Genomic DNA, 25,111 nt, shown 5'->3' on the forward strand with positions numbered 1-25,111 from the left:
AGAAGGTCTGAGGGGAGAAACCTCCAGGCTTTCTCCTTGAATACATTTAGAAAAGGATACAGGGAATCAAGAAAATAGTTTTACGATTTGGCCACACTTCCCATAACAAACAAAAGTGATGGTTAATGTGGCTGAACTTTTTTTTTTTTCCCGAGACGGTAAACACGGCCTAAGTCACATCCAGTTTTCTCCAACTGGAGAATGTGTCATGTCCGGTTTCAACGCCGAATTTCCATACCATTGGTCGGCCAACCCAAAAAAATCCCCCCCCCCCAAAAAAAGAAATCTGATACATGAGAAAGGTCAAAGGTCAAAGATATGCCAAAATATCTCCAAATGGCCTAAACATATAGGTGTCCGCCTAAACATACCTGTATTAAAACAGGTACAAAGTTGCATTTGCTCACATTACTAGCATCCACTTTGGCACAAGTACTAATAAGACCCTGGAGTACTGATTCCTAGATGATTTGGGCTTCGTTATCAGGTTTCCAAGGTGATATTCACTGTAAAAGCTGTTGTGTTTTTAGGCGGAGACTGAATTTGATATGTTTTATAATGTTCTAGCTCTATTTGCTCTGACACAGTAACATATATTTTGATTCTGACACTTCTACAGCCAACCCACAGGTGTTAGCTTTCATTTGATAACAATATCATTATGAAGGCCCTTGTGATTGTGGAGATATTCTATATTCACTGTGGGCATGTCATTTCGAGCAGAAAACCAGAAAAATTAGGTGGATAAGATCTGGTGGAGTTAGGTTAGCCATTTGAGTTGTCTCAGTCACTGCATCTTCCATCTTTTTTTATACCATACAATCTGAGGAGACTGGGCTGCCGGGGGACAAATTAATAAAATCCACTCCTGTTTTTGAGAATGATTTAATTTAATTAATAAGTGTTATAGTAGGGTGCGTCCCAATAGGCTGTTCTCTATTCCTTCCTTCCTTCCCTTCTTCCTTCCTTCTTAAAACGCATAGGAGGAAAATATTTCAGGTTTCTCCTCTTAGTCTCCTCCCTTGCTTTTTGAGAAAGAAGCGAGGAGAGAAGATGCAAGGAATAGAGAAAGGACTATGGGGATTCAACTAGTGTTGGGCAGATAAAGATCATACTCGTGCAAGGCTAGGTACATTAGGCAGACTGACAAGGATCTTGGTAGGGCTGAAGTTTTTATATAGGCCAGGAGAGCAGGTTTCACAATGGTACATTTGATTGTATTGTGAGATTTGATCAATATATTCACAACAGTTTCATACATTTGCTTTAAATTGGATTAAAGGTTCACAGCAATGTTCACAAACAGACAATGAACAGCAGTGTTTGTGTCATTGAACAATCATGTTCATGAAACTATTCATTCATTCATTCATTCATGTGCGAGAGAGAGGTTGATCAGGTAAATCTAATTTATATTCTGAATTCCAAATTCCAAACCCCTAAGCATTACAGGAGATTAACATAGGGCAGATTATAAGCAATATGGTTATTATAGCTCCATCTGCCCATCTGTTGGAGATGTTGCAATATTGCTGAAATTCTGCAATAGGATATAATAGCACACACACACACTCCAGGGGTCAGGCGTTGGGTTCTTATCATGTCTCCCTTCTGGGATTATCATACTCCATAAACCAGTGGTTTTAAGACTATTAACATGTGCGTGTAGATCTGCATAAATGGAATAGATGAGAGATGTCAGATTCAGAATAGAAGATTTATTGTCACCACCAACAGTCCTGATAATCTCTGTCAATTTACTGCCGTAAACTGTACTGCTTTTAAGCCTCTGTATTTCAAGAGCCCTTAAATAGTTAAACGTCCACTGTTCCAAGAGACAAAGAATCATATTCATGCTGCATTCTTGTATTTTCATAAATTGAGAGAGTGACCAGAGTCTTTTAAGTAGAAAAAAAACAAAATGTAAGTGTCAACACTGACCATATAAAACTGTGGAAAAGCAATGGATTTGGCACACACTTAATAAAATAAATACATCCTAATTCAATCCCTGTAAGTATCCATAAAAACAAACATGTTTTCCACATATAATTCTGTTCAACAAGGTCAGCAATGGTACATGAGACAGCAAGGAGTGTCTGCTGTGGCCAGGGGATTAGATCTGTGAATATTAGGCAAATAAGATACGTCAAGGTGGAATGAGAGAGAAGGAGGGGTAAATGAAAGATATTAAGGGAAAGAGGGAGGAGGAGTGAGCGTGGGAGGGAGGGCTAGTGAGTGAGAGAGCAAGAGAGCGAGAGAGAGAGACTGGAAGATGATAATAGTATTTACAATTTTAAGCCTCGCAGTCGGCAACATTAGATGGCATTAGACGGTCACGGCTGCATCCCTCTGCTCTGCTGTGACCCACTACTCGTTAGACTTACAGATGCCTCCACACACTCTGTGAGCCGCCGCGTCCAACTTGGGCCCAAAGCTCACACACACACACACACACACACACACACACACACACACACACACACAAACCTCCAGCATGCTCAAGCTCAAAGACAGACGCCAGAGTCTTTTCCCCAACTACAAAGTTGGGAGGGGCACCCCCACCTTCAAAGACCCAGAAGAGGATGAGCTTCCCTTCGACACCAACAAGTTGGTCAAACCATGGAACTCAATGCAGGAGCTCAGCCGCAACATCTACGACATCTATGCTGAATATGAAGATGAGGAAGATGAAAGAATGCTGGCCTCCCCATCCAGTATGCTGGCCTCCCCATCCAGTATGCTGGCTTCCCCATCCAGAATGCTGGCCTCCCGGTCCAAAATGCTGGCTTCTCTATCCAAAATGCCGGCTTCCAAGAACGACATGCTCAACATCAATGTAGGCGGGAAGGTCTACCAGATCTCCTATAGGGTGGCCGCCAAATACCCCAAGACCAGGATCGGCCGATTGGCCACCTACACGGACCACAACAAGAAGCTGTCCCTGTGTGATGACTATGTCGTCCAGAACAATGAGTTCTTCTTCGACCGCAACCCAGACGTCTTCCACAACATCTTCAATTTCTACCGGACCGGCGTCCTGTGGATTAAAGATGAGCTGTGCCCACGCAACTTTATGGAGGAGATCTACTACTGGGGAGTGAGGATCAAGAACACCCACCGCTGCTGTCGCATCTCCTTCGAGGAGCGGCATGACGAGCTGCACGACCAGCTGAAGATCCAGAGAGAGCTGGAGGCCGAGGTGGTGATGGAGGTGAATGAGGAGCTGTTTGATGACATGGCGTTCGGCCATGTGCGATACAGCATCTGGAGCCTGATGGAGATGCCCTTCTCCTCAGTCACCGCCAAGCTGATGGCGACGGCCTCCAGCTTCTTCGTCCTGGTGTCGCTGGTGGCCATGACGCTAAACACAGTGGAGGAAATGCAGTACATGATGCCCACGGGCCAGCTGAGTGGGAAGACGCACGGCGAGCATGTGGAGACCTTCTGCATCGCCTTCTTCACCATGGAGTTTCTCCTCCGTCTGGTCTCCACTCCAGACCTGCGGCACTTCGCCAGGAGTGTCCTTAACGGCGTGGACCTCATCGCCATCCTACCATTCTACCTCCAACTCTTCCTAGAGTGCTTCGAGAACGAAGACTACGGGAAGCACGTCAGCGAACTCGAGACAGTGGGGCGGGTGGGCAAGCTGGGCCAGGTGCTAAGGATCATGCGCCTGATGAGGATTTTCCGTATCCTGAAGTTGGCGCGCCACTCCACGGGCCTGCGGGCGTTCGGCTTCACGCTGCGCCAGTGCTACCAGCAGGTGGGCTGCCTCCTTCTTTTCATCTCCATGGGCATCTTCGCCTTCTCAGCCATGGTGTACACAGTGGAGTATGACATGCCTCGGACCAACTTCACCAGCATTCCCCACGCCTGGTGGTGGGCGGCGGTGAGTCTATTCAGCTGTGTTTATTTGGTCGCTTACATTTTACTTATCTGCCAAGTCACTCCCACTTATTTGTCACTGCCAGGTCACGCCCATCTTCTTCTCTCAGGCCTCCCCCCCAGCCTCTCCCCCCCAGCCATCTCCTTAGCCTTTCCCAGGCAATCTCTCTCTCTATCCTCTCTCTCCTTCCTAGTCTCTCCCTGGACTCTCTCTCCAGTCAGTTGAATTCAATATGCTTAATTGGCATGAAAAACATTTGTTTACATTGCCATGGTAATAGTTAACACAACTGGTACTAATACTGGTAATAATCTCACATATGTTGATTGTAGTAAAGAAAAGTACATTACAATTAAAAAGAACAGACTCTCCTCTCTCCCTCGCCTCTCACCTAGTATCTCCCTGACTTCTCACCACAATCTCACCCACCCTCTTCTTATACTCTCTCCAGTCTCTTCCTAGTTGATCCTTCTTCCCCATCATCCAGGCCTCCATCTCCCTGGTCTTTCCTTCCCTCTCTCCCTGACCTCTCCCAGGTCTTTCTCTCTGGTCTCTGCCCCCAGTCTCTCCCTCCTTTTCCATGGCCTCTCCCAATGATGATCTCTACCTACCACCCTGTCCAGGATTTAGCTTCAGTTGTTTCTGGAAAACTTCCCATTGATAGTTACTTCTAGAGGGAATTTTTATTTGAACACAACTGTTATTTTTCCTTTCCCCTGAAGGTGAGCATCTCAACTGTGGGTTACGGGGACATGTTTCCAGAGACCACCCTGGGCAGAATCTTTGCATTTGCCTGCCTCTCCTTTGGGATCATTCTGAATGGCATGCCAATCTCCATCCTGTACAATAAATTCGCAGACTACTATACCAAGCTCAAGTCCAGCGAGTACACGTCCACCGTCAAGGCTCGTGGCAAGGTGCGCTTCGCTAAGAGGGCGGCCAAGAAGCTGGCGTGCTAAGAGCCCATTGCCACTGAAGCTCCATCAGGACTTTGATCATGGCATAATATGCTTAATGGGAGAACCATTCAAGAACTGATACTGTTTGCACATGACATTGATTTCTACTAAGTGTGGGTCCAAAGTCCCAATGGGGGAAGGATCTGCTTACTGTTGCTGTAGACCAGTTATTAAATTCAAGTTCACCAAGCTATTCTTTTACCTATAAGACCTTGGATAAAATGTGTGCATTTTAGACTATTCCATTGGTTCCATTTGATAGCATCTGACATATTTATTTGACTATGGTCTGTTACCTTTATGCTTTATTTAGTTCCAAGCAAGGTACTGCCAAACATTGTGAATTGTTAAAGGTGAAAAAAGTGAATGCAAAAGTGAAAGCCCTTCTCCACTCTCCACGGCCATGTCATCTAAACTAAGACATAATCCACTGCTGAACAACATCCTGAAATAATACGTTCAAGATGCAACATCTGGATGAATGAGTCCAGGTTATCTACTCCGCCCCTCCCCCGTGTATAGGCATCTGTGGAAGACTGAATCTTCCCAAAGCCGATTTATGCATATAGAAGCAGCTTGTGATTGAGCGACACCATGTTTCTGTGCCTAGAAGATTAAAAAGACTAGGTCACTTCTTGTGTTCTCTAATGTGTGTGTGAAAAACCGCGGAAGTACTACAGAAGCTTAAACTATTCTCAGTTTGATATGAAAACATCGGCCTATTATTGGCTACAAGGCTCACTAACGACACAAAGAATTCTATATATATTATTATATATTATACTGTATACTTATATACAGTTAGGTCCAAATATATTTGTACTCTGACAGAATGTTTGTTATTTTAGCTGTTTACCAATACATATTCAAGTTAGTTATATAATGAATATGGGCTTAAAGTGCAGACAGCTTTAATTTGAGGGTATTCACATCCAAATTGGACAAAGGGTTTAGGAATTACAGCTCTTTAATATGTGGCCCCTTTTTTTCAAGGGACCAAAAGTAATTGGACAATTGACTCAACAGTTGTTTCATGGACAGATGTGGGCTATTCATTCGTTATTTATTTATCAGTTAAGCAGGTAAAAGGTCTGAGTGGCATTTGTGTGGCATTTGCATTTGGAAGCTGTTGCTGTGAAAGCACAACATGCGGTCAAAGGATCTCTCAATGCAAGTGAAACAGGCCATCTTTAGGCTGCAAAAATAAAACGAAAAATCCATTAGAGAGATAGTGGACAAATCAACTGTTTGGTACATTCTGAGAACAAAAATGCACTGGTGAGCTCGGCACCACAAACGGAAGACAACAGTGGTGGATGATCGCAGGATCCTCTACATGGTAAAGAAAAACCCCTTCACAACATCCAGCCAAGTGAACAACAGTCTCCAGGAGTTATGCATATCATTATCAAAGTCTACCATAAAGAGGGTTCACCACAAGATGCAAACCATTCATAAGCCTCAAGAATAGAAAGGTCAGATTAGACTTTGCCAAAAAACATCTAAAAAAGCACCCACAAACAAACAACAACTGAAGACTGCTGCAGTAAAGGCCTGGCTAAGCATAACAAAGGAGGAAAGCCAGCATTTGGTGATGTCCATGGGTTCCAGACTTCAGGCAGTCATTGCCTACAAAGGATTCTAAACAAAGTATTAAAAATGAACATTTTATTTATGATTATGTGAATTTGTCCAATGGTTGCAATTCCTAAACGTTTCATACAATATTTTTGTTCAACCCCTTGAATTAAAGCTGAAACTTTGCACTTCAAATGCATCTTAATTGTTTCATTTCAAATCCATTGTGGTGGCATACCAAAATGATGGAAATTGTGTCACTGTCCAAATATTAATTAGTATTAAACTGTACTACAGATATTTACATCTGGGAGTGCTCTTGAGCCAAAAGTAGTCAGAAATCATAGAAATCATTCATTGGACAAAAAGGGGCACAGTTCCACATGCCCATGAGAAAATAAGGTTATTTTGCCAAAGTTTGTATGGTTTAATGTGGTAGGAAACGTATTGATATGAAATTAAATTGTCCCTACACATCGACTCAGTCACCAAGAAGGCATTGCACCAAAGATCCTCACCAACTTCTATAGGTGGACCACTGAAAGCATCCTGTCTGGCTGCATCACTGCCTGGTATGGCACCACTCAGGACCGTAAGGTTCTACAGAGGGCGGTGAAAACTGTTTGTTACGGTGAGGTTTAGCTTTAACTAAACTTTTGCATTTTTATATATTAACACTAAGCTTGCTGACCAACTTCTTCTTCTCTCACCACATCCCTGCCCCTCAGAAACAGTCAGGTTTTTACATTAGCATTTTGTACATAACTTTATATAACTTAGGGTTAGGGTTATTGATAACTTACACATTCTCAGTTCTCAAGTTTCAGACAAAAACTATTGTGCACCAACCAATAGCTTTTTTATTGTGTACATACAACATTCTTTAGTTTAATTCTTGGACCTCTGATGGCTAGTATAACTTGAAATCATTATCACAGTTACAAAATATTACAAAAACTCTGGCTGTCTAGGATATTTCTGTTACTTTTGCATTGCACCAAAGCTTTACAAATAGACATCTGAATTCAGTGGACAAATAACATAGTACAAATAAACGTCCTCTCTCCATCCCGTTTGACAAACATTGTAGGGTTTTCACCAGGGTGGTTATGACTTGACTAGGTGGTAGACAGTATGGATAATTACACAGAAAAAAAAAACATAAACCAGGCTCAGTAATCTCCTACAGATAAACCTGATTGAATGAAAACCTGTGATGTCACAGCCTATGAAAGGTCGCAGTAGAAAGTGAACTGTGTGAGTGCGTGGCAGCAACAGTATGTCTCTATGAGGCCAGTTTCTCTAGGAGAACTTCCACTCCTTTCAAGCCCTGGATCTTCTGCAAGTCAGAGGTGATGGCCGTCAATGCCTTCTTCATCTCCCCTGCCACAGTCTCATCTGCACCGCTAACCAGACTGGGGACAGACAAACAGATGGTTAAATGAACTCCTCTTTAATCTTATAAGATGCAATCTATTGATCTATAACTTTAGATAACTTTTGTTTCAAAAGGCGCTTGCAGGTTAAAAAGGGTCCCCAAAATTGTAATTCATTGAACAGAAGGGCGTGTGTAATTGATTCCTATGAAAATCAGAGGCCCTATAAAAACAAAGATATTCATTCCAAAATGACATGAACTATTGTTCCTGCATTAAGATGGACTCAATTCAACTTATTGAGTCATGTGTTGATGACATTTTTGCATATTTGAAGTGTCATAGCAAAGGGTCTGAATACTACCGTATATAGGGGTATTTCTTGTATTTCAATTTTATTTAATTAACTGAAATTTTAAAAAACATGTTTTCACTTCATTGTCATTCTGGGGTATTGTGTGTGGATTTATGGCAAATAATTTAATCCAAATGTAGTCTATAACAAAACAAAATGTGGAAAAAGCGAAGGGGTATGAATACTTAACGAATGCACTGTACAGTAGTTCATTTGTTAATATTTTAAGTTTGCTAGAACTGATAACTGGTTTAATAATGTAAGAGGTTGGTTGATTTATATGATATATTATGCATTAAGGAATTCAAGTCAACATTTGAGAAATAATTAGCAAGACTTGCAGAATGAACCTTTAAAAGTAACACCTGACCCAAATTCACTCATATATTAATTGTATTTGTCATAAGTAAGTAAGCCACATTTCAACTCATGCTGATCAAGTTCCATTTTTTAAACAAAAACAAAAATGATTAAACGTTGAAAATGAAATCAAATTGTTTGATATCAAAATACAGCCATAACTCATAACAGTGGAAGAGAAGGGATGTGGAGCAACATAGACAGGGGAGGAGAAGGACGGATATGAGGAGTAAAAGGAAGGAGAGGGAAGAATGAGGGGAGCAGGCAGAGTAATCCAGTGCTTGCGGCTGTTTCACAATAGGCAGCTGTGCCCTTCTGCCCTCTTCTCTATCCGCCATGCCACCAAAGGATGAGGAGAACATATACAGACATTTTGACAGACATCTTAGAAGACCCCTAGCTGACAGCAGTGTATTCTCCCTTTAACACAGAATCTCGTTGGCAATCTAACAAACAGCTAGAATGATTTGACAAGCAGAAAATCTACAGTGATGGGGAGCTTTAAGTGCTATAATGAAGTAATGAACAAATAGCTTCGACATGAATAGTGTGGGCTAGAGAGCGATTCCTTTAGTTCGCTTCAATGGAATGTTTTGAATTCCTGAAGTGTTTAGTCTCCAGAGACCCTGTTTCAACCCTGTTCTTGAGCCTGTTCTAGGTTCAGTGACTATTTTTGCAGCTCAATGAAGTTTAATTTCACGGTGCACATTTCTAAAGCAGAGGACATGGATGCCTATATTAGGAAGACAAACGTGTTTAGTTGAAATCTGTTGACAACTATTTATTTGAGATGACACTGAAGTGAACAGGATAGTCACTGTGTTGAGAGAAGCACCTCAGCATCTCAGCAAATGGCCGCTCTTCCCAATGGTGGGACATTTTGTGTGTGAGGTGGAATACACACCTCTACTATTACTGCTGGGGTTTTGGCTGTAGCTATTAGATTTAACAGCCGTTTAACAGACACACAGACCAGTATAACGGTTTGGTGCACAAGGGGTGTAAATTACATCTTCAAAATCGTACAGAACAACAAAACTTTGATTCTAAGCCAATCTTATGCCCTCTATTTCAATTATATTGTTCTATTTATATAAAAATAACACATTTTGGTCACATGCATACATATCCCTTGGATCTAGCAGTGTTAACAGAGCATAAAGACTCACCAGCAGAGCACGATGGCACCACGGTTAACTGCAGCCCAAGACTTCAGCTTATCCAACCCCACATTGTCTACCAGGATCCTGGCAAACCTCTCTGTGGAGATGGTAAAAATACAGTCATCACTAGTCAACACCACCACCTATGTGACATGATCCATCATTTTCCGTCGCTTGTGCCCCTAAACATATTTTAAGTTCTGATGACTGCCGAAGAGCTGAGAATCTCAGTGTTCTAACTATGCAAACTTTGTGTCTTAACTCCCAATAATGAGCGACATGTGCTTTATTTGTGATGTATTGGCATGTATTGGTTTAACAGCTAAAATCCCAGGTTATGTAAAGGGTTTAGACAAATTGTCATGCTAATTAGGATTAGATTAGATTAGATTAGTGATATCTATGTGGTTATATCTGCGCGGTCATAGGAGCGAGGCCATGTGTGTCAGGAGCAACCTTACCTTCTCTCCCAACCTCCTTCATCTTCGCATCTTGTTCGATCAGCCACTTGAGCACCAGGTGACCAGCAGGGTGTTCACACATGTGCAGCTGGAGAACAGGGAACCAATAAAAAGCTGTGTTTAACAAGAAATCTTTGCTAGGTAACCAACAGATTTCCAAACTTGGTGTGCTCTGAGCACCAAACTAAACTCTCAATCATCCTAATAGAATCAACAACAAGCATCTATAACATTGTTATTAGGGATGCACGATATTATCGGCACCGATATTTATCGGCCCGATAATGGGAAATTAATGTTTATCGGTATTTATCGGTTTTATACAATTTTAGCCGATATTTTGCCGATAATATGAAGCCGGAAATATTTCTGCTTCCGGTTTCCGCGCTCATGCTGCTGCGCCTGCGTACAGGCACGCAGTGTATAGACGAGATGAGAGCGAAACATGCCTTCCCCGGTGTGTCTGACATTCGGCACAGTTTCTGAGGCAGATAGTGCGTTTGCAATTTGCAATACATGTTCGACAAAAGTTCGGAGAGGAGGGCAAAGGTCTACGAGTTACAACACAACGAATCTCATAAGTCACCTTAAGATTCACCATTGCAAGCACGCTGTATGGAAGGAATATCAAGCACTAGTAGTAGTAGCAGAACAAGGTAGCCTAGCCGCGGAAAAAAAAGCTGCTGTGCCTATTGAACACGCATTTGAAAACTGCAGGAAGAGACAGCTCAAAGGCTCAAGCAATCAATGAAAAAATAATGGAGTTGATGGCCCTCGACGACCAGCCTTTCTCTGTAGTAGAAGATAAAGGATTTCGCCAGCAAATTTCACATTTAGAGCCCCGGTATACACTCCCAAGTCGCCGCTATTTTGCAGACGTGTGCCTGCCTGCTATGTATGATACAGTCGCCACACACATCCATAGTCTGATCGATACTAGCGTAAGCCAGATAAGTTTTACCACGGACATATGGACTTCTGACGTTAGTCCAGTCAGTATGCTTAGTTTGACGGCCCAGTGGCTGGATGAGGACTTCGTTCAATATGAAGAAGACACTGCTGCATGCGCAGGAGTTCTCCGGTTCGCATACTGCGACAGCCATCCGCGGGGCTTTTGAAACCATGTTTGGACAGTGGAAGATAACTAAGGAGCAGGTGCACGTTGTGCTGAGGTAATAAGATAATTACTCTTAGGTGAGCCTTTTTTGTTTTCATAAAAGGAGGCCAGATCTTGGCTAAAAAAAACATTGTGCACTGTCTATAACAGATTCTGTTTGTTAGAGGAAATAATAAATGAACATTTGAAGAGTCAGAAGTGTTCTCTTTGTTGTGTTAACAATAGTGATGTAAGTTAGATTTGGTGAGATCACTATGGAATATTAAATCATCAATCTTTGCTCACTACATAGCCTTTCTTACCTTCAGGTGTGCATGAACTACAGGTTATCAACTGTGAAATTATATCTGAATGGTCTTTATTGTCATTGATATAGTACAGGTACCAAACAACGAAATTTGGGAGGGGGGGCTCCCCTGGTGCTAGGAAAGAAAAAAAAAAAAAAATGCATATCGTGCATCCCTAATTGTTATAGAGAAATGTTGCCCCCTTCCCCCTTACCTCCACAACCCCTGCCCCTCTTCACCGGTTCCTAACTTGTTTCTCAACCCCCAATCCTCACCTGCCCATCCCTCTGTCTCCCTCACCTGTTCATCCACACCCCCTGGGGTAAAGTCTAGGGCAGCCATCTCAGCCACTGCCTCCATGGCGGGCCGCAAGTCCCCAACGGCGGATCCTAGGATTTCGCGGACCGCCACGATGGACACCTTGTCCATTACCATATCCTGGGCATGTTCGCACAGGTGCGCCAGCAGGGGTGGAGACACCGCCTCCAGGAGCTCCTGCCGACGAATCGCCACGTCCTTCTTACTGCAGGTGGAGAGGTTTTGTTTACCAATCTAGTCAGTCATCCATGTATCCATGTATCCATGTATCCATCCATCCATCCATCCACCCATCCACCCTGTCATTTATCCACCCACCCATAGATCCATCCATCCATCCACTAACCAACCAATCCATCCATCCACCGATCCATCAACCCACCCTCAGGTCTGGGGCGTAGCAGGACTCACCTGTGGGGGTTCCCGTCGCCCTTCGCCAACACCTGGCTGAGCTCAGGTAGCAGGTGGGCGGCGCCTCGTGGGTTCACCAGGTACACCAGCACCTTCTTACCGAATTTATTATTGAAAACCTCAGGCAGGGAGCCTAGGATCTCCTTCAAAGTCAGAAAATGAGGAAGATGTAGGAGAGGGTGAAGAAAGAAATAGAGGGAGAGAGAGTCAGAAAGATAGGGAGGGATAGGAGACCAATAGCCTTTCCTCTATTCCTCACATCCTCTCCTCCTTCTTTGTCAAAAAAGCAATGGAGGAGAAGATCTAAGTTCTTCCCCTTAGATCTTCTCCTCCGATGCATTTTGAGAAGGAAGCAAGGGAAACATAAACTGAGTCAGAGGTTTACTCCAGTCAGTGGAACGTTCACACACAGTTCCACAGTGCCACAGACACATTCAACAAAGACCAACTCACCGATAGGACAGCCTGCTTCACTAGCTTGGTGTCATCTATGCAGTCAAACGCCGCCAGCAGGACTAAGTGAGCAAACTCTCCCTGTGGAGAATAGAACACGCACAGCTATTTCCAACAGTATTCTACACTTGTGTGTGTGTGTGTGTGTGTGTGTGTGTGTGTGTGTGTGTGTGTGTGTGTGTGTGTGTGTGTACACTTTATTAGGAACACCTGTACACCTGTCAACAGTCCAAGCTGGTAATTTTGTGTGGAATGTTTTCTTGGCACACTTTGGGCACGAGGGCGTTAGAGGTTAGAGAGGCCGACTAGCAATCGGAAGGCCGCTGGTTCGATCCCCGCCTCAGGAGGGAGCTGCATGTGAGCTGGTGACAAGAGGGTTGCTGGCATCATATCTAAGGTGTCTATCACCATTGTGTCTTCAACCCCTAATTGCTACAGGTGTGCTGACTATGACTGACCCTGTGCCTAGAGCAAAAAATTGATTTCGTTGTACTCTGTGCAATGACAAAAAGGTTGAATCCAATAAAATCGAATCTAATCTAATGCCAATCAAATCATCGCTTGAATGCCACAGCCTATTTGAGTATTGTTGCTGACCATGTGCATCCCTTCATGGCCACAACGTACCGATCTTCTAATGGCTACTTCCAGCATGATAATGCACCATGTCACAAAGCAAAAATCATCTCAAATTGGTTTCATGAACATGACAACAAGTTCAGTGTTCTTCAGTGCCCTTCCCACTCACCGGATCTGAATCCTATAGAACACCTTTGGGATGTGGTAGAATGGGAGATTCACAGCTTGAAGTGCACTTGAAAAATCTGCAGTAATTGCGTGACGCAATCATGTCATCATGGACCAGAATCTTAAAGGAATGTTTCCAAAATCTTGTGGAATCAATTCCACAACAATTGAGGCTGTTTTGAGAGCAAAGGGAGGCCCTACCCAGTATTAGCATAGTGTTCCTAATAAAGTGTTTAGTGAGTGTATATCAACACTGTAAAAGACAATGCATTTTACTTACGGTTGCAAACTTAACAATGTAGGTCTTCATGGTTTTAATGATAACTTTTCTGTCCTGAAATACAGAACATAAAAATACATAGATAAACACGCTGGAAACATGCACACCTACACACAACCGTCATAAAAACATGCTCAAACAGACATCCTTTGGAATATGGTGAGCAACGTCCTATAATCGAATTTCATTTTTAAATATATTATCAATCCCTGTAGATATATATGTATTATGTTAGCAGACTTGAGAGCAGTGCTCACCTTCGGGGTTCCTTGCCACAGACAGTGCATGGCGACTCTGGCTCCGTCGTGGGTGTGGGCCATGTACACCACCGATTCTCTTATTGACTCGATCATCTCCTGCAGGGTCACAACATCAAACCGTGTCAAGACAAATGGTGGAGTTCATTCAAAGTAATTCACACCATGACTGACTGTTGTACAATCAAACAATAATTCACACCTCGACAGACTGGTGTACAATCATTTCAAAAGGTGACTGACTATTGTACAGTCATTTACACACCTTCAATAAGTGTGGTTAAATCATTCACATGTCGATTGACTGATGTACTTACAGTCCTCTGTTTGACTGGGGCATGAAGGAAAAAGTCCAAAAACACTTTGTGCACCAGAGAATGCTTGATCACAGCCTCTCTGAGGGGGAGAAAGATCAGTGACATTAGTTAAAATGTGACTTAAAAAAACAATATTTTTCCACTTTTCTGTGATGAGAGTGAAGATATGTTAAGTCTGAAAGGCGCTCCATAAGAATGCATGGTTGTTCTTATGGGTAGCATCATTAGGGTGTGTGGATGTTTGTGCTTGTGTTTTGAATCCTCACTTTGTAGCCATGGGGGTAAGAATCTGCTTCATCTCATCCATGATGCTATTCAGCTTGTCTGGGTTACTCTCCAGCACCTTCTCCAGCGTAGGACACACTGTCGACTGAGCACACATACGTTACCAACCACCCATATGCAGAAGCATGTACTACAAAGACATGTACATCAATTGACCTGAACACAAGTCTTGTTTATGTCTTTTCACTGTATTCAGTTACATATCAAGCCCAAACTAGACCACGACAGTCTAATACAGTGGGAGAGGTGTGTGTGTGTGTGTCCCACCTTGCAGACTTGGAATGTGTTTCCATAGAGCTCCTCCGTGAGCATGAGCCTCTGGGCGAGGATGGCCTTGTCGTTGTAGGCGTATTCCACCACTGACGAGGCCTCTGAGTGACGTAGCATCTGTCTCACCTGCCCCTTGAAGGCTGTCATCACACCACCCACCTGCTCTTTGCTCCTAAGGAACACACATAGACACAGAACATTGTATTTTAGTCTAGGATTAGACTTAATCTGTGTATGGGAAATAATCCCCTGATCTATAGATTTTATTTCATCTGTTGGTCTCCTAAACAAATAAGGAAATCAAACTACAAATGAGTGTTAAGTCTTAAAGAATTCACCCCCTCCCTTCTCTTCTCAAATTCATAACAATCCATTAAACATGTGCCATCACGTGTAATATATATATACTTTTTCAGGACAGTTAGAGTAATTCTAGAATCTAGATCATACACATTATTATTAAACCATACACATATAGGCCTACATTATGATTATGAATATTTTGTTGTGTATTACTTGTGCATGGAAGGAGGTAAACGGCTCAGTCACTTACCCATACATCAAAAACTTCTTGACAATATTTCGGGCATACTTTGATTTACTCAGCTCGACCATGTGCTCTATGAAATAGAATAATGTTGTTGTTATAGATACAGTACATCGTATGACAAAAGCGACTGATTCGTCTCCACAGAGAAGAACAACAGACTATACCCACTGACCTCGGAGTTCATCAAAAACCTCCTGACGCTGCTCGTCGTTGCCAAACTGGATGAAACACTGGAGCACTCGGGTAGAATCATGAGCAAACGCTATCTGAATAGGGAAGAGGAGAAATGATCATAAATGATTCATCTTCATCTACACACTTGATTCAACTTGATTACGGTAATGTAAAGATTTGATTGTCTCACAATGCAAAGTATATGCATACTAATGCATATAACCCTAACCCTTTTGTGTTAAATTGACTTTCAGCATTCACAATTAGAATTGACAGTTTGAGAGTGTCAAACATTTCCCTTGTATATCCAATTCTTTACTACGTTCTCAATTTGTCCATTGTTAAGATTTACAACGGGCAGGCATAAACAGTACAAATCTGCAGCATGCTGCCTATCAGTGATATAAAACAACAACAAGAGCATACATACATATTTTACTGCCAATGGTACTTACTGCTTTTATCTTGCCGCGCACAAGTTCCTGAAGCTCTGTTATGAGTTTGTTTCTCTTCTCTTTGTCACAATCTTTCCTGCACATAAAAAATAATGTAGTAAGAGAATATAGATAGCAATCTATCAGTGAGAGATGCATTACTAAATCTGAAGGAAAGATAACGGTAGGTGAGTTTTGTCTTTTATTAAACAAGTTCATGTTCCATGTTATTCAGCCTATTGTTATTCCTCATCTTTGTAACATCAACAACCTTCAAAAATGTATGGTTTAATTGGTTTATTCTGCACACTGCAAGATCCTATTCATTTGGGCTTTATAAGTATTCATCAAATCCATTACACCCAATAATGAGCATTTTATTGACACCTGACTCAGGCAAAATGTGTACTTTAAATGATTTCAAATATTTGAATAACTTGGGGTGCGCTTGATACAACTTATCAGGCAGAATTTAATCAATGAATAGTCTCAGAAGTGCAAATGAATATTGCAAGGCAAGATAAATAAAATGTTTCAAATATCTAATTGACACGTTATTGACACACAAGTGGGAGTATGCTGGTTTACCTCCTGACAATCTCCCACACTTGCTTGGCTCTGTTCACTACGACGTAACTATCCTTCTTCTCTTCCTTCTGGCGATTCTGCTTCAGCTCCTTCTTCTCCTGTTTGAATTCAGACCATTTGGGCTTCTTTGCCTCTGAACCTGTGCAAATACACCAGACACAAGATCCTGTATTAGCTACACAACCAGGGTTTTAGGAATTTGTTTCCAGCATGGTGGCAAACTATACATGAACAGAAATGAGACGTTTGACAGTTCAACAGTATCAAGCTGATTCATTTACCGTCTTCTCCTTTCCCCTTTCCTGGGATAAATTTTCTCTTTCCGGAAAACTTTCCATCTGTAGGTTTTTTGTTGAGGAACTTCTGGGGAGCACCTTTTCCTCCTGTTTTCTCAAACGTCTTGCCCTTCTCTGCAACGTGTGGCTTGAATGGTTTTTTAAACGGTGTACCGGCTGGTTTGGTCCAAGGTTTCGCTGTGGTTTCTAAACACAAGTTGTCATACTCGTTAGGATAGGTTGGTTTTAGATTTAAATGACCACACAACTATCTTGTCATTTAAAACAAACATGTCAGATCGTGACCTACCTTTTGATTGAGGGCCCTTTCCTTTAGGAGTAAATTTCTTGCCCCCCTTAGGAGAAAACGCTTTCTTTTGGGGTTTGTCCTCCATTGTTAAAATAACTCACTATTCAGCAGAAAGAAAGATACAAATACTTGAGACAATTGTCGTCACTTAGCTATATGACAGAATTAACGTTAGTGTCGACTTCAATAATAGTTACAGCCTAGTATAATCAGTAGCTAGGTAGCTAGTAACACAGGCCAAAGGGAACTCAGAGAAAATATGGTTTTATGTGCAATACTTAGTATTATACTACACTACATGTGATAGATCGATAGATTTGTAATGAACATACAGCAATGCCAAGACCAGCAACATTACTTAAACGTTATTTCCCTAGCTAGACCAGTCCACACGTTTACATACCTGCCCATGCGTCTTCTCTCTATTATGCTTTACGGCAGTAGCAAAAACCTCCGTCGCTGCCGTAAAATGATTGTGTGCTTTTCGACAATGTTGTAGCAGTACGGCATTTATGGCAATGTACCATTTCAGCATGTAGCGATTTACCTTGGCTCTTTGGCGTCATCGTTTTCTAAAGCCCAATGTACACTTAGCCACTGGATGCCCGTAATCTATACGAGCCACCAGCACATTTTGCATTGTCCAGTCCGCTCAATAAAAAAAGGAGCCAGGAAAATGTGGTAGGAATGAAAATTGAACAGGACCTACTAGTCTAGCAGGAAGGGCCCTCAGATTTTGAGATACCCCTACCCGAGGTAGAGCAAATGACAACAATGATTTTTCTTATCTTTAGGGTCTCCCATTAATGAAATTGATTGTTGTCAAATTTTATTTTTGGGGAAAAGATGTTTTTTTGGTTGTTCTTTAGAGCTACCCCAATCCCTGAAAAAGAGCCAAATTAGACCAGGCCGAATATGGGGAAGGTGACAAAAAAGCCATAACTTGAGAATGATCACTCCTTTCCTCTTCAGATATGCTGAGGTATGAACCAGGTGGTTGTCCTACATCACCAAATAGTCAGACAACTATTTACCTAAATAAATACTGAATTATAGTCCTGTAAACTTAGCTTTAGTTTAGACGGAAATTGTACTTTTTGGTGACAGGAACATAGGACTCCATCACTTTTCTCTCATTTATCAGAAAAACAGAAATCCCTGAAAAATATATCATTACTGAATTGTCTAGGGTGCTATTGAACAATAACCAGTAGTTGTATGGAAATATCTCATACAGTTCTATTGCAAATGAGATTTCTTTAGACATAGGCCTACCTCTTCTCTGATACAGTCAAATTCCGAATGGGGGATAAGTGGCATAATAGCCTATAAGTTAAGAATGCTCACTCTGATGGTCATTATATTTGGAGAGGGAAATACCAGGTGGCTGAACTACATCACCAAATAGTCAGAATAAGAGTAACCCAATCAATCCATTTTCCATTTTCTTTTTTCCATATAGGAGTAGCGCAAATTCTCTTGCGACTGGCAAAGACTCTTCCAAGCTGGCAGAGAGTCCAAAATGGGCCAGATCTTTGAGCTCGCTGAGATGGGTCTTGAGTTTGTTGAATGCTGTTGTCTTTCCTATTCTGTACAAACTACTTGTTGTGTCACAGCCAGTGAGTGCATGACATGCTGGTAGACAGTTAGACATGTCTTTTCCAATCTTCTCAGATATGGTGTTGATGGGGACATAGCTCTCTCTCATTCCATGGCCTGTATGCATGTACACCAGAGATGAACCAAACATTTCTTTGCTTGCATAGTATATGAGCAGTACTTCCACATCTGTGTCATCAGACCTCACAATGATGCGGGAATATGACTCTGCAAGATGTATGGCATGGAGCACCATCCTTGTGTCTGCCTCCTCCTGATCACTGTACAGTGATGTCAAACTGCTGACTCCTGCTGTGCAGATGCTCTTCACCTCCTCCCCTTTGTCAAATCCACCTGCCAAGATGATGGAGTCATCTGAGTGTAGTCTCTATGGGGCTGCAGTGACAATGTAGTTGCTCACAAACATGCACAGTGCAGTCTTGTTTCCACTACTCCTCAAGTACTTCCTGTAGTTTGGGACATTTGTGTTGCCAGTGATAACATGTGTAGGCCTTCCATCACTTGCACCTCTCCTTTGCCTCTCCAGGTCTTTGATTGACTGTGGGCCGTCATACCTGTCAAATACCATGACCACACATTGCATTTCATCCTGCCAGCAGCCCGGAACCATGGTATTACTTCAGACATGCAGTTGAGATGAAGGTCAAAGTTAGCTTCACGCTCTGATCGTAGCATTCTGAGTAAGAGATCAGCCCCTTTGAGGAAATTCAGCCAGTACTTAAAAGTTGCTGATTGTTGAACTCCCCTCTCTGAAAACTGTTGTATTCTTCTCCTCAGTTCAGGAAGGTCTGTCTCCACTTCACTTAAGAACTGTCTGGCAGAGACCTGGTCGTCGCCATGAAAGGCATGCTGCACATCTCGCAGGAGGTGTTCTTGTTCAGCAGACAATGGACTTTGGCCTTTTTTGTTCAGCCAGGAGACCAGTGCCATCCAGAAGAGCCTGAACAGAGCCTCTGAAACAACCTTGATGCTCCTCACACCTCTTGTCAGTTGTTTCCCCTGAAGCATCTGCCGAGCTGTTGCGTCAGCATAGACTCCAGACTCGGTTATCATGTCAAAGAGGCCCCCGTCTGCATACACCTTCCCAATGCTTGCCAGAAAGGCCATGGTGACGTGCATTCCTCCAATTCTCATGGTGATCTTGCCATCCAAAGCTTCAGGTTTGCTCCACAGAATTTGCTGTGCTTTGCTGTAGATGGCAAGGTCAGCAGTTACAAGTATATGCCTCTGTCCCAGTTCTTGAGCAAGCTGTGTGAGCTGCAAAAGAGCTGTATAGATCTGATGGTGAAGCTCTTATGAAGGGCATATATTGTACTGTTGTTAATGGGATGTCTGACGTGGATACATAGGCATTGAATGCAGACCATCCTGGGATTCTCTGGTCTTCTTCTTTCATGATACGGCTCACCTTCCAAAGTAAGTCTTGGCCTTCTGCTGCCTGAGCTTTTGTGCTGTCTGATTTGAGGACCTGTGGTAGAACTGCTGGTGGTTCAGATCGCCTACCTGGCTTGATGTATCTGAAATTCAAGAACAAGTCATTAGGCATCTTTTGTCATATAATTCAATCTTTAACAAAATGCCCTTACAAACAACAACACTCCAGATTCCTTAGATTATGATGTGTGACCTCACAAATAATGTGTAACTTGAATATTGGACAAATGCTAGTCTGACTTACACAAGTGTAATGTGAAACTTGAAGCCTCCAGTGCACATTACACATTTTACATTTTAATATTGGATTATATTGCATTAACATACAGTATATCAGAGCCATTTCAATCAAGTATTGCATGTGTCTGGCAGATAGTTGGTCTATAATATTTACCTCTGAACCTCTTCATTATCCAAATCACAGCTGTCCAGGGCATGGAGAGATCTCTCTGGGATTCTCAGGATGGGGTTGTGTGCTGTGGCAACATCACCTCTTCTGTATACAACAATTGCCATGGAATCTGTTGTATTTTTGCCATCCAGCGTCTCTTCATTCTGGTCAAAGTTGTCAATGGCTGCATCAATTATCCCATGTTCTGTGGTTCTTGTCAGTCCATTTGGAATGTAAACACCTTTGCTTCTCTGTAATTGATCTGCTGCTACTGATGTGAGAAATTGACGCACTTCATCATACGACACACAATGACCCATCATGTGTAGCTTGTTGATAAGGGCCTTGCTGCCAAACTCATGATGGATCATAATCCCAAGTCCTAGTGTGATATGTGTACGCCTGCTGCAGCACTGTGCAATTAGATCATGGCAAAAGGTTATAACACTTGTGTTATTCTTCACAGCTGGGTCCTCATCACAGGTCTGCACATTTTTAAATGCACCTGCATTGACACACCAGTTCACAAAATCATACAGAGTGTTTGGCACATATTCACTGCACTGGAGAAGGGAAAGCTTGTCACTGCTTATGTAGAATTGAGGCTCATGCTCAACCTTTTCCATAGTTTTCCTCAATATACCTGCAGCCTGGTGGAGGATTTGAGTGTCAGTGTCTCTGTTCTCTGTGGAGGCATTGTCTCCCTGTCTTCTGTTATGTTTTCTCTTCTTCTTCTTTCGTGTAACGTCAGAGGTCCAACTCGGTGTTGCGTAGCCATGCCCGCATCTCTGGTTCTAGGTCGAAGAGGCTGGCTTCTGAGGGTGGTCTATATAAGGGGCAGATGGTGATTATGTGGTCGGCGGTCTGCTCTGGGTCACCGCACTCGCATGCCGCACTGTCCGCCAGGCCCCACGCCTTCATTGATGTTTTAAAGCGACCGACACCAGTTCGTAGACGGTTCAGTGTGGTCCATTGCCGGCGTGGTAGGTCGTCTCCTCCAATGGCGCCATCTCCTGGGTCCCAGATGTAGCGGTGGATTCGGGAGGGCCCGGCTGACTCCCACTCCTGCTTCCAAGCTGCTGCCAACCATGCATCTCTGGAGATGTCCTCAGAGGTGGAGTTGAGCATGGCTTGTGCTGCCTTGTTGTCTGAGGAGAGAAGCTTCTCTCATTGCATGGCCAACAGTCATGACACCAGAACAGATCAGATCAGATTTTCCAGGACGTTCAATGAAGATGAGTTTATCCCCTGGTTCATCTTTTCTTTGAGTTTCCAGGATTTATACATTGTTGGTTCTGTAGCTGTACTCAGTTTTCCTTTATAGCTCTCAGTTACAGCACTCAGTGTTGTGACAGTCATATGCTTTGAAAAAACTGTCTTAGTTAATTCTTCAGTTAGCTCAATGAAAGCTCTTTCATGTTCATTTAACTTCTTTTCTGTTAAATGTTTGTTTCTAGCTGCTAGAATGTTCCTTTCTGAAAGATAGTGTCCTAGGCAACTTCTGTGATACTTTGCATCATAGGCAAAAATATCTTCATAGGTCAGCATACGGTGATGTATTATTTCATCAAACCTCTCTGAGGCTGCGTTGAGGACCTTTGACCTTGTACTTTCACCTGTACTGGTACATATAGGGGTCAGGCCTTCTCTCTTTGTGACTTTCTGGCTGCAATTGAAACATTGGCTGCAAATGAAACACTAGCTACGGATGTCAAATCTAGTGTCTCTGGACAGTCTAAGTCTTTTACTGATCCTGGGGTGGTTCTTGATCACTGGTTGTAGGCGTATAGTTATGTGTGCTTGAATAACTGGCCCGACATGACCTGTGATATGAAACCTTGACCTTGAAGGACAGTATGTCATCTGAGTGGGGCGATAGTCTCTTATGAACTTCATCATCTCGTCCTTGAGCAACGTTCAGTATGGTTCTGAGTCCTTGTAAGCTGGGCTCTGCTAGCCTCTGCCTAGATCAGAATGCCTGCACTATGGTTTAAAAGCTCACAAATCTAACAACATATTCAACAACATATTAATATCATAGTTGGACATATGTGTTACCTGTTATCTGTCATTAGATTGGTGATAATCTGAACAGAACTGTCAATCCACAGCCCCTCTCCCTCTGAGATGGAGAATGTTATGGCTGCTGCTGCCCAGTTGGCTACACAGTTTTGAAACATGCAGCTGTCACTCAAACCAGAGTGGCAGAGAGTGTTCCACTGTCAAGCTTCAAAATTATTTCTATACTGTACTTTGAATTAAGGTTCCAGTTTTAATAAAATCTGTACTATTTACACCTATGTTTTAGAGGCTTGCAATTTAGAACTAATAAACTTTATTTTATTGGGTTACTCTTATTCTGACTATTTGGTGATGTAGTTCAGCCACCTGGTATTTCCCTCTCCAAATATGATGACCATCAGAGTGAGCATTCTTAACTTATAGGCTATTATGCCACTTATCCCCCATTCGGAATTTGACTGTATCAGAGAAGAGGTAGGCCTATGTCTAAAGAAATCTCATTTGCAATAGAACTGTATGAGATATTTCCATACAACTACTGGTTATTGTTCAATAGCACCCTAGACAATTCAGTAATAATATATTTTTCAGGGATTTCTGTTTTTCTGATAAATGAGAGAAAAGTGATGGAGTCCTATGTTCCTGTCACCAAAAAGTACAATTTCCGTCTAAACTAAAGCTAAGTTTACAGGACTATAATTCAGTATTTATTTAGGTAAATAGTTGTCTGACTATTTGGTGATGTAGGACAACCACCTGGTTCATACCTCAGCAAATCTGAGGAGGAAAGGAGTGATCATTCTCAAGTTATGGGCTTTTTTGTCACCTTCCCCATATTCGGCCTGGTCTAATTTGGCTCTTTTTCAGGGATTGGGGTAGCTCTAAAGAACAACCAAAAAAACATCTTTTCCCCAAAAATAAAATTTGACAACAATCAATTTCATTAATGGGAGACCCTAAAGATAAGAAAAATCATTGTTGTCATTTGCTCTACCTCGGGTAGGGGTATCTCGAAAACTAAAGCCTTTTTTGAGGACTTGCTGCTAGACTATACCGCTAGATCAACAGTTAGATAAATGGGATCCTTGGGACGACCCTACCTACCCCATAACCCCCCCCCACCGAAACGAAACCAATGTTTCGAGATTAAAACAACTAACCCTAACCCTCTGCTCGTTTTAAAATTAAACTTCAAAGAAGCATCCCACTTTCCATTTACCCAACGGCCGGAATAAAGTGTAAGTCGGTTAGTGATAGTAAAAACAAATTCAGCCATGTTTATTGATTGTTTTGCTTTTGAATTACAGAATTGCAATCACATACTTTTGCATACAGTTTTACTTTTGCGTTGCAGGTTTATTGCATTGATACTGAAGATCTTCTATTTTCCACTTGGTGTCCTTACACACTCGATTGCGCCCCGGGCCGATGTAAAAGTTGGATGGGGGGCGCATTATAAATACAATTAACAATTAACAATTAGATTAGAGCCTACAAAATAAAAACCGAATATAAAATATTGTAGGCCCACATTCAAAGTTCTTAAAACACATTTTTTATAGTAAGTCTATATGACTTATTACAGGTGTAGGGGTGAAGGCTTTTGGAACTTGATTGAAGTGATGATCACTTAGGCATACCTTTAGAGGGAAAATACATTTTGAACCAAACAAAAATTAAACATAGTCTTACTATCCAAATGGATACATTTTACAAGACAAGGGCAGATCATCATCATCATCATCATCAGTGATATAGTGGAGTTTACTATCCACCCTTTTATTTTTGTGAAAAGGGTTTACCCACCTATTTATTAACACTACATCCCTGATCATCATCCACATCATCACCTTTAAAGTACATCTCATCAAATACTCATCAAAACAGTTGAACATTTAAGACTCCCTGTCAAGCTCTTACTATTGGATGGACCAACTATGCCAAGTCCACCGTACACCTCCAAAGGGGATGTCATACAGTGTAGTCTACTGAACACAGAAGTGAGATCTCACTGTCCACATTCCTCAGTCCAAGGATACTTTATCTAGCCTAGAGTACCTGAGATGTAGGGGAGGCAGGTGTGATTGACAGCCCAGTAGTGGCAGCTGACACAGACTCAGACACAGAGAGTCAAGCAAAAGTAGACAGCAATGAGACAGAAGTAGAAAGCAGTGAGACAGATGGACAACAGGGGGCGCTGTCTCCCCTCACAGCCTGTATGGGTGGGGCCGGCCCCACCCGCTGCCATAGCAACGAGCTGGCCTGGGACCTGGGCGACGAGGACCAACGCAACACACTGCAGGACATCTGGCCCTGACACACACACACACACACACAGACGCATACAGACACACACACACTCACACACAACAATCACTCACAATGTGACACGCTAACTTCTTGATTGACCAGTTAGCATTGTTGACTACT

The 25,111-nt window shown here is 42.4% G+C and overlaps 2 protein-coding genes across 2 annotated transcripts; one reads left to right on the forward strand and one right to left on the reverse strand.

The window, feature by feature from the left end:
* Window positions 1–2,497: 2,497 nt before the first annotated feature.
* Window positions 2,498–4,848, forward strand: kcnv2a (potassium channel, subfamily V, member 2a; the record flags this gene model as incomplete). Its single annotated transcript, XM_080529540.1, has 2 exons — window positions 2,498–3,892; window positions 4,612–4,848. 2 exons carry the CDS (start codon window positions 2,498–2,500, stop codon window positions 4,846–4,848), a joined length of 1,632 nt encoding a protein of 543 aa, XP_080385666.1.
* Window positions 4,849–7,282: 2,434 nt separating this feature from the next.
* pum3 (pumilio RNA-binding family member 3) lies at window positions 7,283–17,645 on the reverse strand. Its single transcript, XM_080528712.1, has 18 exons — window positions 17,618–17,645; window positions 17,215–17,314; window positions 16,911–17,111; window positions 16,630–16,768; window positions 16,063–16,138; window positions 15,606–15,699; window positions 15,437–15,503; window positions 14,881–15,055; window positions 14,595–14,698; window positions 14,329–14,407; window positions 14,012–14,110; window positions 13,755–13,808; window positions 12,728–12,808; window positions 12,275–12,417; window positions 11,846–12,068; window positions 10,142–10,229; window positions 9,687–9,777; window positions 7,283–7,841 (listed from the first exon to the last, which is right to left on the reverse strand). The coding sequence occupies exons 2-18, from the start codon at window positions 17,297–17,299 to the stop codon at window positions 7,712–7,714; spliced, it is 1,929 nt and encodes a 642-aa protein (XP_080384838.1). The 5' UTR covers window positions 17,300–17,314; window positions 17,618–17,645; the 3' UTR covers window positions 7,283–7,711.
* Window positions 17,646–25,111: the final 7,466 nt, after the last annotated feature.

This window comes from Nansenia antarctica, assembly GCF_963989245.1.
Source record: "Nansenia antarctica genome assembly, chromosome: 4".
Lineage (NCBI taxonomy): Eukaryota > Metazoa > Chordata > Actinopteri > Argentiniformes > Microstomatidae > Nansenia > Nansenia antarctica.